This window comes from Scardinius erythrophthalmus (genome assembly GCF_964197995.2).
Source record: "Scardinius erythrophthalmus genome assembly, chromosome: 19".
Taxonomy (NCBI): Eukaryota; Metazoa; Chordata; class Actinopteri; order Cypriniformes; family Leuciscidae; genus Scardinius; species Scardinius erythrophthalmus.
The window spans coordinates 12351485-12366422 of NC_138239.1; the positions used below are offsets into that span (position 1 = coordinate 12351485).

Below are 14938 nucleotides of genomic sequence, written 5' to 3' on the forward strand. Positions count from 1 at the left end.
CGCCTCAAATCACGTGTATTGTTGTCAAGATGGCGTCTCCGAATGGAGGTAAATTTTAATTCTTCTTTTCCCTGGTAGCATTAGTTGTTAATGTAGCGGTGTAACGGACCAGTTAAACCTTATAAGCCGTTATGCTGTTCAGCATATCCTCTTAAAGAATAAACAAATTGAGTTTCAAGATAAACTTTTACCTCCGAATAGCGTGATAAAATTGTTTAGAGTCAGTCATTAGCAAGCTACGTGTAAGCGACATTAGTTACTGTATTAAATAATTACGAATATAACGGTGCAGCGTTTACGCGAAGAAAACTTTTTTTCTGTATTTTGCATCTATTTTTTAAATGTGTGTTTTTGTATATTTTTGTCAAGCATTGCTTTTCAATGCAGCTAGTTCAGCTTGATCATAATAATGCACTGCTGAGTAATCATAACTTAAACTCCCCCTCCAATGTGACCAGTCATAACATTACTTGTATACTAAATATTATATCCTGAATAACACGTGAAGATTTCTGTTCCCAAAGTCGCAGCATTTAAACTCACCTATATTATTAATTTAATAATATCTGTTCTATTATTGATTCTGTTCTATCTATCTGTTATTGTTTTTTTTTTCCCTGAACCAGTGTTGTAATAAAGAGTATGATTGTTTTAATAGGTGAGGACTTTGAGTCCTCTCTGCTGAGTTTTGAAAAACTTGACCGGGCTTCACCTGATCTGTGGCCAGAGCAGTGTAAGTTTGATTGTCTAATGTTATTGAATAGTACTTTATATGTCACATTTACAGATGTTTTCACATATGAGCCAAAGTTACATTGTTTGAAATACACTAAGTGCATTAGATTATTACAGTGTATCTGAATGTTGTTTGAAAGTCCCATGTACTCCTTTGATATTTTAACAGTACCGGGTGTCTCAGAATTTGCTGCATCCTTCAAAAATGTGAGTAAAAAAATCTAATTATAATAAATTATTTTCAAACATGAGAGATGAATTTAAGACTTTTGTTTGTTACTCCAGCCTATCACAAATTCTCCGCCCAAATGGATGGCTGAACTGGAGTCAGAAGATATTGAAATGTTGAAAGGTCTGCTTCCTTTTCCATTAAGTAAAACAAAATTAACATTGAGCCTCGTGATGCTTCAGTTAGCATTTTATTGTTATGGTCCCATGTGACCGATGCTTGCTTCAGTTAAAGAGCTTAATAATAGTTAGATAAATAGCAATGTGAATTTAAAAAACTTTATTCATATTTATTAACTTATTTGTTCTGGCATTGGCATAAGTCAGTACAGACTAGATGTGATTGGTCTTCTTGTTTTGTTTTAGAATTAGGAAGTTTGACCACAGCAAATCTGATGGAGAAGGTGAAGGGACTACAGAATCTGGCTTATCAGTTGGGCTTGGAGGAGTGTAAGTAATCTTACCTCTGGTTTCAGCTTAAGCCTAGGTCCAGACAAAACTGTATGTTTGAGCTGTTTTAACGGAAAGCAACTTGCACTGATATATCTTAAAATATTTCACTGCCATTGTTTTGTCTCAAGCACCAGTAAAGTTTTTTTCTAAGGCACGTTTATAAAAGCTACTTAAATGCCCTTGTTGAACTAGTCTAACTGGCCTTAGTTTCAAACAGTCAGTGCACCGTTTATGTGACTTTGTAAAGCCTCCACTAGATGGCGTTATTACCAAAGAGGGGAAAAATCATTCACGAATGCAAAAGCATGCATCACATATCAGCAACTCCGGTCCTGGAGGGCCACTGTCCTGCAGAGTTTAGCTTCAGCCCTGATAAAAACTCACCTGCCTGTATCTATCTAGTAATCCTGAAAACACTGATTGCCTTGTTCAGGTGTGTTTAATTAGGGTTGGAGCTAAACTCTGCAGGACAGTGGCCCTCCAGGACCGGAGTTGCTGATCCCTATTAAGACATTTTACACATCTACACTTTAAAAACAAATTATTGGTCAGGAAATTATCAAAATGTAATCAAATTCTCTACTTTAATCCATTGCTGCCTCAGAAAAACATCAAAGACAGAATGAAGTTTTTGGCAGAATATGGGAAGTTTGAGTTTTGTGGAGTGATTAGTCACAATGAAACATGAGTTGTGTGGTGATGCTCCAGAGCGATGTCTTTGAAAATCTGGTAAGAAATATAAATGCATCTCTACCACAGTAGAGCATGGAGGAAGAGCTGTCATTATGTGGGGAGACATTTTAGCTGCTGGTTTTGAGCTACTTCACTGAAAAATGTTGCAAAATGCCTTTCTTCCCACAATTGAAAAGTTGTTATCTAAAGAGGAATGATCAGATGTTATTTTTCAACAAGACAATGTTCCTGCCAAAATTGCATAGACAACCAAGAAGTGACTTGAGAACAAGTCCATCAGGCTCATGTTTTAGCCTGGCCAGATTCCAGATTTGAACCCTAAAGTGAATATTTGGTCTCACATTAAACTCAAGCTAACTGGGAGACATTTTTCAACTACTCATGAACTGTTTGAAGCCATTAACATTGAGTGGATTTTCCTGCAAAAAGCTTTCTTGCAATTTTACCTACACGGCTTAAAGGGGTTATGCCCTTTTTACGAAGTCTTGATTTTGTTTTTGGGGTGTACTAGAATATGTTTTTATGCTTTATTGTTCAAAACACATATTATTTTTCACTTATTTTACATTATTACAGCACCTGTCTCCCCAGTCTAGAACGTGTTTTTTCGATGAAGCCCCTCCTTCTGTAATATGAAATGTGCTGTGATTGGTTAGCTGTCCCAGTGTGTTGTGATTGGCAGCGTTTAGCGTGTGTTCGGGAAATGTCACGCCCCTTCATAACCGCGAGCTCTACTCAGATGTAAATATTAACGATGGCATCAATTTCAAATTATTTCGAGCCCGATTCAGAGCCTGACAATGTTTACAAACAAGAGGATTGTGCTGAACGGATTTCAAGCACGGACTTTGCAAGCACGAATTTCACAGGGCGTTTCAGAGTGGAATGTTGTTTTTTGTAATTTTCTTATAGAGACAATGTTATCCACCATTTAATCATATTTGTCAAACAGTAATCAATCACAAAATCATTTATAATTTTCCTAAGGGGCGATTTAACAAAAGCAAGAGCTTACAAAAGCTAAAGTAAACACTAGATCAATACTGTAATGTTAGTTAACAGGCTACTGGAGGCAAAGCTTTACATAATAGCTATCAAAGCAACTACATAAAACTTATCATTTTAACTGTTAATAGAAAACACAACTACAAATAAGACACACTTACAAGTTGTGATCCATAAACAACAGATTGTCCTGGCTCCCGACAAAATGGGAATGGCTACGTCTTTCAGTTAAACTCTCTAAGTTCATCAGCCTTAGGACAAACTTTTTCCGGGGTATAAAAAACAGCGACAACAACTCTTCCTCTTCTCTAAAGCAGCCTAACACGGCCTCACACACTTTGTTGCTTGTTCCCGGGGGCGGGGTTTATGTACATTTTAGGGTTCATGATGTCACCAACCCGGGAAGAAGCTCGTAGTCCCTACCAGCCGTTTGTTGTAGTCCTTAAAAAACGATTTCTGTAAAATAAAATATCTCCCTTTGCATTGAACTTTGAGCATCGTAACTTTGCAGATGTTGTTTATGCCCAAACAGCAACATTACACACTAACTAAAGTTAAAAAAGTGAAATCACAAATCAAGGACCCCTTTAAAGTTTTCAAGAAAATAAAGGGTAATACAGTAAACAGTATTTGTATTAATGTATTAAACAGTATTTGTGTAATACTTATTTCCTGACCACTGATTTGTGATTAAAATGGTTAAGACCATTAAATAATTTGCCATTTTTGGCTTGGCCCATTTTTCTTTTGCCCAGGAGTGTAGTCAATTGAAAAACAGTTTCCCCCTGCTGTTAGATTTATGATACAGGTTCTTTAAAACACATAAAACTACTATAAATAATCTAGAATGTAAATCTATTTGAAACCTACCTGAAAAATTACTTCCATCATTACTCAAAAAAAATATATTTTTATTTGTTTATTTTATTTGATAAGTCTCAAATGAATCCCCTCTCTATATTTAAACAGAACTGGCTTGTTGCCCAGTGGCTCTGAAATGTTATATCACAGAATTGCTAGATGTAGTCTTAATCCATACTGGCAGGATTACAGGAAAGTTAAGTGTTTTCATGATTTACCAAATGAAAATGGGCATCAGATGTACCAGATCTTGCACAATTTGAAAGTGACTACTGCAAACCATTTGTAAACACTTGTTTCAAATATTTATATTCCATCTGACAATTGTGACCTTTTTGTGCGGCATGCTCAACAAGATTTCCTTTCAATGAGAAACGTAGGGTGAATTCAGGTAAAATCTCAAAGTCAAAAGTTTAAACTTTACCCTTTTATGGACCCTTTTCACAGACTATGATGAATCTTTTTCACATATCTAGTAAAGTTTTTCATATTTTCATTTTTACATTTTTATAACGCTATACATTGTGTTATATTACCTTGTCAGTAAATGACAAAAAAACAAATTATCGCTGCTGCGAGGGTGTTTTTAATACAACAGCGAGGGAGAGATGGCAAATTTGACCTCTTTCTCTCTTCTAACTGCTGTAATCAATCTCTAACTTAACTATGTCAACTTCTGCTTCTGAGAGCCCCAGAAACATGAATAGGGTCCATTCTGAACAAATTTATTTAATCTGAATCTACATAAATTCAATTTAAAAAACGTACTCATTTATTAATTATTCTATTACATTTGAGTGAAGCGGATCTCCCTATTACTTATCTTATAATGTCTTTGGTTGTAAATTGTGCATTAAATAATAACAGTGTTATATATTAATACTTTCCTCTGTTTTTTTGTTTTTTTTCACTGAATATGTATTAGACCAAGCATAAGTTATATTATCTTGTGGATATTTTTAATGCATAATTTTATGTTTTATCATTTAATATTTAGAATATCCCATAGCATTTTTTTTTTTTTCTGTGAAAGAGCATTAATGCTGTCTAAATGCAGATTTCTGGGGTTAATATCCCACTTTTGGATTTAGCTTCCATGCCACCTTTGCTATGTAACGATGGCAAGTAGAAAGGCATAACAGTCTTTTCTGCCTCCATTTAATATGTTTGACTTTGCGCTCAGTAGGATTCCTAGCAGTGTAATAAGTCAACCTAGATGTCTCCACCCTCCAGTCATTTTGTCCTCTGATTTTTTTCATGGTGAATTCTGTAGGAATGCAACACACTTCAAGACATTTATTCTTTTTAACAGGAGTAAGAAAATTAATTTCCAATGCTGGAAGCAGGGGTCCTCTCCATCTAATATATAACCTGTGCATGACAAAACTGTGATTTAGTGTGAGTTTGTTTACACATTTGTTTCTTATATATCTTTGGCTATACCCACACTGGTTGCTTAAGTCTCTGGTCAAACTTGGTGCTGTAATGTGGAAAATATACTGGTGAAGTGATGAGAGGTCTCCTTGTGAGTTCACTGTTGATTTTTAAAATCTCCATCAAGACGCATGATTAAAGTAGGCTCGTTCAACCAAGATTATGCCAAACATAATTTGTCACAGCTCTATGCTATTGAGCGAAATAATAGTTAGAAAATACTCAGCTGCATGAACTCCACAAGTTTTTGGAACATTAAATTATCATGTTTCAAAGGGCGTCTTGTTATTCAGTGGAAGAATGAAAATCTGACCGTATAGGTACAAAGGCATTCAATCTGAAAAATTTAATATTTATTTTACCCGTTCAAAAGTTGAAGAAGTTCAAGAAATTAATACTTTGTCAGCAAGGATGCATTGCATTGATCTAAAGTGACAGTAAAGACATTCAAAGAATCCTGAAATTTATTACAGTTTCCACAAAAATATTAAGCAGCACAACTGTTTTCATCATTGCTGCTGAAATGTTTCTTGAGCTGCAAATCAACATATTAGAATGATTTCTGAAGGATCATGTGACATTAAAGACTGGAGTAATGACTGCTGAAAATAATCTCACAATATTACTGTTTTTACTGTATTTATCATCAAACAAATACAGCTTTAGTGATCATAAGAGCCTTCTTTCAAAAACAAAAATTGTATCAACCCCAAACGTTTGAACAGTAGTGTACATTAAAATGTTTCCTTGTATTACAATTTTCAAAATCTTCAGTTTAGGTGGACTATATCTTAATATAGGCATTTGGACCCTTCTGTACACATATGTGTAATAACATGAATGTAAGGGAACTAAGCTGTAATCCACTCTGTGCTTATATCAATTCATTTATATTGTTCCGCATCATTTCAATATTCTATATTTCAAAACCATAAAGATATTGTAAATAAGCGTACTCGTATGTAATGCCTCCTACTCTGAGCAGACAGATATGAAATTATGATTATCATTCGGCTCAGTGCAGCATTTAACGCAGCGCCCTTTAATGCGGTGTGGTTTAATTTTCTTCCTTCTCCTAGCTGTCAGGGGAAGCCTTGTAAATCTGAGCTACTTTTTCATCATGTTTCTTTCTCTCTTCAGCGCCTTTAAACGAGCTGACGAGAGGTAGTGTTAGGAGACGGGAGGGTGTGGAGGAGGAGGAAGATTTACTGCACCTTTGGCTTGACGGCCATTAAAGTCGTGATCTAGTTAATGGGGATAATGCAATCAGGCAGTGAAAACTCACCCCAAAGGCAAGGTTATCAGCCACACATTTGTTTTATATATTTATTTATTTTTTCAGCTCAGGCACATGCAGATGCTGAGCCTTTAGATGCATTAGCCGGCCGTATATGTTTGGGGTGGATAAATATGAATAACGGCAGCATATATTAAGCTTTGATTAATCATGGACTTATGTTAAGCTTAAAACGTATAAATAAGTGTATACTAAGTATTTTAATAGCTTGGTGTTGAGTGGATCAGCACATTTTCTCATCTGTAACTGCTACATAAATGGCATGCGTAAACCTTATGGGGGTGCGACCATAGGCTGATAAGGATATCATATGCATGTGTATTTATTTGTGTGTGTGAGCGTGACATGTGCCACACCAGTCTCCTTGGGGACGTTTACCCCCCCTCTCCTAGCTGAGTGACGCCGATCAGGGTCATTGTGGGAGGGTCTGACGCGTGCCTACCCCTCCAGCCCCCCACCAGTACCCATCTGCTCCAGGCTGTGATGAATGCTGCTGTCGGGGGGCTGCTGAGCATGGTCATCAGGCCCATCCGCTCCCACAGGACCAGTCACTACACTGATAAGTACTGTTATTGAAGGTAATTGAATGGAGAGTGCTCCTCTGGGACAACCAGGCCTCAGGCGATGCTGATGATATCTCTGATTCCACTGCGGCGGCTTGCACAGATGATGTAACACACTTGTTTACTTGAGTAATTGTGGGGGGTGTGTTTTTTTTTTTTTTTTTGGGGTGGTAAATGATTGGGAAATATTTTGTAGGTATAACAAGATTACAACTGCGTTTTTTTTGTGTGTGTTTTGAACCAAAATAAGCAGCAGGAATGTAGAAATGCATAAAATGCATTAATAATGCCCACTAAGTGGTTTTCAAAACTTCCTAACCCTGAGGATTAAACATGAATAATACCTCAGATTGTGCAGCTTGTTGAAGAGAGGTGGGCTATTACCTTTATAAGTGATCCAATTTAGGACTTCTAAAAACCTTTTAAAAACTCTGCCAACCATTCTAGTATCATGGCGGCATGTTTTGTACAGTCAAGTGGCACTCACATTTTCTTCAGAAAATTTTGTAATTAGTTAGTCTAATGTTTCCCCAGACACACATCCTGATTTATTACAGATGCTACGGTAGGAGCATAATGGCTCAATGACAAAGAAGAGTGTCTACAATAAAGAAAAAGAACATTCTTTTTCAAAAATCAAGTTTAAACACACATGCCAAGTTTAAAACATTTTTACTGTTTGTATTCGTGTTGGTTTCATAGGATTTATTTTGTGTACCAAGAAATTTCTCAAAATGACTAGAAATTTCATGTGGTGTAACAATCAAGTAAACAGCTATTTTTTTACTATATATATATTACCACCTTGAATACATGTTAGTGTGTTTAAACAGTGTTTTAAATATCCATCCAGCCATTACACACATACAGTAGTGGTAAAATGTGATGCCCAGAGGGGATATGTTTTTAATGACCCTACAAATTTGATTAAAAAATAATAATAATTTTTTTATATATATTTTAAATATGAGGGAAGAACAAAACACTAATCTTGGTTAAGATATTATCTGACAATTTTTTTTAGCAATAAAAAGCAAACTACAGTTACACAGGAAAGCTCACAGGAAAAAGCATACATTGACTAAAACATAAGTTATTAATATTTTGATGGTCCTCAATTTTTTGTTTTCATAAATTTTGTATGATAGTCTTTCCAAAAATTATGTACAATTTGGCATGTTTCATTGCGTTCTCAAATTTAACAATTGCTTAATTTAATGATATTTTAATAAATGGTAGAGATGTCAATTTTCCTGTAGGCTGGTTATATCTTTTTATAAACAAATATCATGAAATATTAATTGATTATTAATGTTTTTTTGAGGAGTCGCACCACATGCCATTTCACAACCTGCCTTGTAATAAACAGGTCAAATTATCTGATATTTTAGAGACTTATTGACCTTGACATTCTCTCATGTGTCTACAGGTGTCCTCTCTATGATATAAATTCCTGCTCTTTTTTTCTGCATGTTGGTTGCAACACATTGATTTTGATTTGGTGGACCGGACTTTTTTAAATATTAATTTGCAGTAAAGACATGTTGTAAACATGTTTTTCACAATAAATAATAACAAGAAAAAAAAAAGTTTTTTTTAAATGAGGCTTTTTCCTTCATTAATATCAAGACTCCAAAAATGTTTCATTTTAATACAGAAATTAAAAATATGCTCAGATGAGGTTTATTCAAGTGAAATTTTTTGTGTATTTTTGAACAAATGAATAGATCCTCGCTGAAAAACTGGTTGTCATGTTGTTGACCCATATGTGGTGCTCCATATTGCTCCAGATGCATATGATAAATATTAAAGATTCAGGAAGGAACAAAACTCTGGCTTGCAACATTCAAGAACCTCCTGCTGTTCAATCTGTTCTTGCACCCAGTATGAAGGTCAGACCCGTCCAGCGCTAATGGCCCCAATGTTCACTGCCTCCTCCCCTAGATCAATCTCTTCTCTATTAAGCGGAGTGTGTCGCTGAATATGATTGCAGTGATGCTACCCTACCCTAGTAATGTGCTTCCATCAATCCATCAGAGACACCCGACCGCAGGGGCAAGCAGTTATGAAGTGCTGCTAGATGACAGGCTGAGCTGGGGGAAAGCTCTCCTCGACTTTACTCTCCTCTGTCTTCCTGTCCTCTCATCTTCCCCTCCCCTCACACAGTCCTGCTCGCTTCCTGCATCTTTATGGCTGATATAGTTGCAGAATGAAGCATGCATGTTTGCGGTATCATTCAAAATATAATCCTTAACTTGACAAATAAAAGTGTTTTTGTTTTCTGAAAAATACCTATACATTCTTAAATCAAGATACATATGCTTGAGAAGCAAAATGAAAAGATATAGTCTTGTTTTCTAAAAAAAAAAAAAAAAAAAAAAGTGACTATGCTTAAAACAAGAACATATGGGGTAAGAAAAATAACTTGTTTTCACTTTAAATTACGTTTATTTTTCTTACCCCATTGGCAGATTTTTTTTTCTTGTTTTATAAACTCACTTAATTTCGATAATTTATTTCAGAAAACACTTAATACCTTAAGTAAAGGGTAAGTTCACCCAAATTGAAAATTCTGTTACCATTTACTCTCATGTCGTTCCAAATCCGTAAGACTCTCATACATCTTGGAAACACAAATTAAGATAATTCAATAAAGCCTGAGAGATTTCTGTCCCTCCATTGACAGTCCACGCAACTACTACTTTGATGCGTTAAAAAGTTCATGACGAGATTGTAAAACTAATCCATTTAAATCAAGCAGATTTTTTGACATGATTGCGTTATATGAAGAACAGATTGAATTTTTCTGTTTATTCACATATAAACGTTCATCAACTCATACACCAGTTATATTAAACGGAAGCTCAAGCATGTTCGCTTGACGTGCAAGAACCAATGAGGTTCATCGTGTTACAAAGCACGTTTGAGCTTCTGTAAGGTAGAATTTTTTTTCTTGCGCGTTGAGCTTCTGTTTATGTTCTCTGATCAATTTTTACATGTGAATAACCTAAATTTAATCTGTTCATCAAATAAAGCAACCAAGTCTCTACAAAAATTTGGACTAAACCATTTAATTCATATGGATTAGTTTTACGATCTCTCTGACATTTTTTTTAACGACAAACTAATAGTTGCATGGACTGTCAATGGAGGGATAGAAATCTCTCAGATTTACTTAAAAATATGTTAATTTGAGTTTAGAACATGAACGACAGTCTTAGGGATTTAAAACAACATGAGGGTGAGTAATTGACCATTTAAATTTTTTGGGTGAACTAATGCTTTAAGTAATTTTGCTTCTCAAGTAAATTTCTCTGAATTTAAGAACGTTTATACAAGTAAGAGTAAGAAAATCATTTTTTGCAGTGCTTTAATTAATTCACTTTGACCCTGACATGCTATGACATCATTCAGACTCTTCGACTGCACAGATACACCCGAACGCGGCTTAGAATTTAGACCAGTAAGAGGGAAAGTGGAGGGAATTCATCTAAATCGCTCTCCCTTCTCTGTCCTAGCCACCACCTCTGTCAACAGATCGGAAATGACACCTTATTTCCATAAATACATTAGGAATTCATTGGATTTTCTTTCCCAGCTAATCATAGCGCCTGTGTGAAACCTTTTAGGGTTTTTAATGAATGAATTTTGACTGATTGCCTATTAATAAGGACACCTCTTGAACAGGGATAGGCTGTGGCAGGGCTGGCAGTGTGCGTGAGTGCGTGTGTGTGTGTAATGATTCGTGGTGTCAAGCGGCTGGAGGGAGGGGTGAGAAGAGGAGAGCTCTCGGCTGGGACATTAAGAGGAAGCAGTGGCTCCCTTGGGAAATCACTCACCATGTCTGCATCTTAAATATCTCTGTGAAGTATCAATAAGTAGGTAATTGAATTTTGAACACAAACATGAGCATCAGGTGTATGTGTTCCAACGCGGGACGAGAGGGTGGGTCTGTGTGTGAGCGTGTGTCTGTCCTCCCCCGTCCCATGAGGCTTAAGCAGCGAGAATGGATGTTAAATCTATTAAATAAAGATTACTCCCCGTAATAGCCAAGTGGCAGTTTCAGATGCGCAACAGGGGCACGATTAGTGTGTTTGACTTCTAATGAAAGTGAATTGGAGCAGTCAGGTTTTGGAGAAAATTCAGTTTAAGGTCCAGGAATTCATTTTCTCCTCGGGGTTAAAAACAAGCCGTCTTGTCTCCAGATGTGCTTTATTGGCCTCTAAAAGATTCCCAAGATGAAAGAGCATCCATGACTGTTAAACTGTATTAATTTTGAAAGAAATTTGAAAGAAAAGTTTAATGGTAACATACAGTTGATCATATTTCATTTAATGTGTCGTATACAGACCACTGCATATATATATATATATATATATATATATATATATATATATATATATATATATATATATATATGCAATAATCTATTGTAAATATATAACGTGTGTTTGTGCGTGCGTACATGTATGTATTATAATAGGAATATGATATTAGCATAATATCATGTTGAATAAATTACAGGTGTGTGTATGTATATATATATATATATATATATATATATATATATATATATATATATATATATATATATTTAATAGTTTTAATATAATATTAAAATGTATAATTTAATTTTTGCAGATGTGTATATATTTATCATAATATATTTTAATTATATACAAACAAAACATTATTTTAAAATAAACATTACATAACCGTTTGTATCACTTTGATTTTGCTCATATATCGGCTTATTTGTGTTACCATTATTTTGCCTATTAACTCATCATGAAGCATATTTGCTTCATTCAAATATGAACAAGTGTACATATACCATCAAGAATATAATATGGCCTCTGGAATCCATAATATGCCATTTAGTATGGATGTCACCGGCAACAAGCTGCTGATTAACTAAGTACAGAATTAGTAATTGACCTTTCTAATCAACTAAACAAATCTCTAACTCCTGCTAATCAGTATTGATCTGCCCCGTCCAGTGACAGCACCAGCTTTGTGTGTGTGTGTGTGTGTAAATGCACATACTTGTCTCTGTGTGTGTGTGTTTGAGCAAGGCTTGCTGGCAGAACCCTCTACACTCCCCTTTTTAATCTAACTCACTCAATGCAAATCATTTCTCTTCTGCTCTGACGGGAATTGAGGATAAATGGAAATCTAATTAATGAGTGGATCAGAGGGGTGCACTCTGGTGAAGGGGTCTCATGGGAGAATGCTTGGCCAGACAGACTCCTGTATTGTTTTGGACAGAACATGTGAGGGAGATTGGGAAAGGGGTAGTAAGAGTTAGAGTAGGGTTGTTAGTTCAGCTATGACGAAGCTCTTTCCCCCTGTTTGTGGACCCCTTCAGAAACCAGTGGCCCATTTAACAAAACGTTGCCCTATCATTGACATTAAACCTGGGATTAAGACACACATATACTTATGGAAAGTACTTGAGGCACTAATCTGTCACATTGACACTGCATTTGGATGGTTAATGACTAAGATCTTATAATGCTCATCATTACGTTTTTCACTTATAATGTTGATATCTGTTGTGTTAATATACTGAAGATTAAGATGATTTAAAGGCTTTACTCGTAGCCTTCTCAGGAATCTAATGGGAGTCAAATCTCTACTGTTTGAACCTATGCCAAGGAAAATAGAAATAATCAAACTGCTCTTTATTCCTGTGAATTGTAACTTTTGATGTACAATGTACTTTTAATGTGAGATGTTTTATTGTAGTATGCTTGTTCTGTTTGTCTAGTTAGTTAAGCTTCATTCAAGTCTTGTAAACTGGTTGACACACCATGTTACATTCAGTGTGTGTGTGTGTGATGAATATAAAGTAAATTAAAAAGAATATTAAAATAAATTTTGTAATACCTTTTAAGTACATTAGTATATGTAAGTAAATTTTAGGGCCAGTAAGTTTGTCTTTTCTTTTGAAGTACTTTTATTCAGCAAGAATGCATCAAAAGTGACAGTAAATACATTTATGGTGTCACAAAAGATTTCTGTTTTAAATGAATGAAATAATGTAATGCTGTTCTTTGAACTTAATTCATGAAGGAATCCTGAAAACAAAATGTCACGTTTCCACAAAAATGTTTACCAGCACAACTATTTTCAACATTGATAATAAGAAGAAATGTTTCTTGAGCGCCAAATCAGCATTTTAGAATGATTTCTGAAATGTATTAAGAAAATTAAAGAAAAAAAACTTTGGTCAAATAAATGCAGCTTTGGTGAGCATAAGAGACTTCTTTCAAAAACATTAACAAATCTTACTGAGCCCAAACTTGTTTTGTGTAAAACGATTGTTAGGTTTTATTACCTTATTTCATCTCCATTTTTTTATATATATGTATATTTGAAAATATGGTATGAAGTTCTAAATCTAAATCCAAGATGGAAAGCTAAAGGTGAATCCACCGATACTTGCTCCTGTCATTAACACGCCACACAGGGCAGCTCATCTAAATTACAATTCCACCACATTATTTCATTAGCTGCCGCCCAACACCGTCGCTTACCGTCCCTCACTCCAATCATTTTCCTGCCTGAAAAACACACCCAACAGCTCATCAGTACCTGTGTCAGCCTGACCACAGGAGGGGTCATGGCTGTTACACCTCCATTTCTAAAAGATAAGGAGAGTGTGCTGTAGATTATGTTGATGGAGCTTGGAGAATGAAAATGAAATAATGGGTCCATTAGAATATATTTACTTCAATAATTACTCAGGATCTAGCTTTCTCTGATTAAAATATGCCATGTAAACTTACTTAATGTGCATTTGGTAAGATTTGGAGACTTTGTCTTTCATATTACAGTGCAATAACCTGTTGACTTTATTGCCCTTTTCCAGCCCGAGAAATGACAAGAGGGAAATTCCTGAACATCTTGGAGAGACCCAAAAAGTGAAGACCCAGATGGCGACCGCTGACCTGTCGGGACAGCTACCACCTGATTGTGATCTTGTGAGGCAGAAAACAGTAGCATGATACATTAGCTTTTAAATGCTTTCAATAAGATTTGACTGATTTGGGGTCAAAACATCACAACAGCAATGCATCAGTATATTTTGTATATATGTTCTCAAAACGTTCTTTAAATGACAGGTGCTGAGTAGAAAGGGTAGGATAGTGGTGTGCTATTCAGTAAATGTTCATAAATGTATTTATTTTTCACTCTGCTGTGTTTAATACAGTGTAATACAACTTCAATTGTTTTATTAAAAATTCACTTTTGTTTAAATGAAGGACAGTTGGTTGTGTTCGCCTACATGCCCTGTCGGGAAAAATGCTGATCTTAATATTTTATTTTATTGTTTATTTTTTTTTAACATTTTAAACACTTTTGCTTTTTGCGTCTGCTAGTGAGGTTTTTCTTCCCATTGGCCAGCCAATGACGTTTCCTGAAAGTAGCTTCCATGAAACAATGAGGGAGTTCATGAAGTAGTGTTCAAACTTTTAATTAGGGCAATAACTTCATGCCTGTGCCACTCCAGCGACTGCTCCATTAACGTCCCTCTTTTGCTCCGGACATGTAAAAGGCTTTGACGTGAGTGTGCTTCCACACCAGTGCAAGGCCATTTTTTCTATTTAATGGGAATTGGAAGTTTTGAAGGCCCCCAGTACAAAACATTGCGTAAAAATAATAT

At 35.5% G+C, this 14938-nt stretch overlaps 1 protein-coding gene across 1 annotated transcript; it reads left to right on the forward strand.

The window, feature by feature from the left end:
* The first annotated feature begins 26 nt into the window (after positions 1 to 26).
* Positions 27 to 14534, forward strand: lin52 (lin-52 DREAM MuvB core complex component). Its single transcript, XM_081348083.1, has 6 exons — positions 27 to 48; positions 659 to 733; positions 905 to 942; positions 1021 to 1087; positions 1330 to 1413; positions 14144 to 14534. The coding sequence occupies exons 1-6, from the start codon at positions 30 to 32 to the stop codon at positions 14197 to 14199; spliced, it is 339 nt and encodes a 112-aa protein (XP_081204209.1). The 5' UTR covers positions 27 to 29; the 3' UTR covers positions 14200 to 14534.
* Positions 14535 to 14938: the final 404 nt, after the last annotated feature.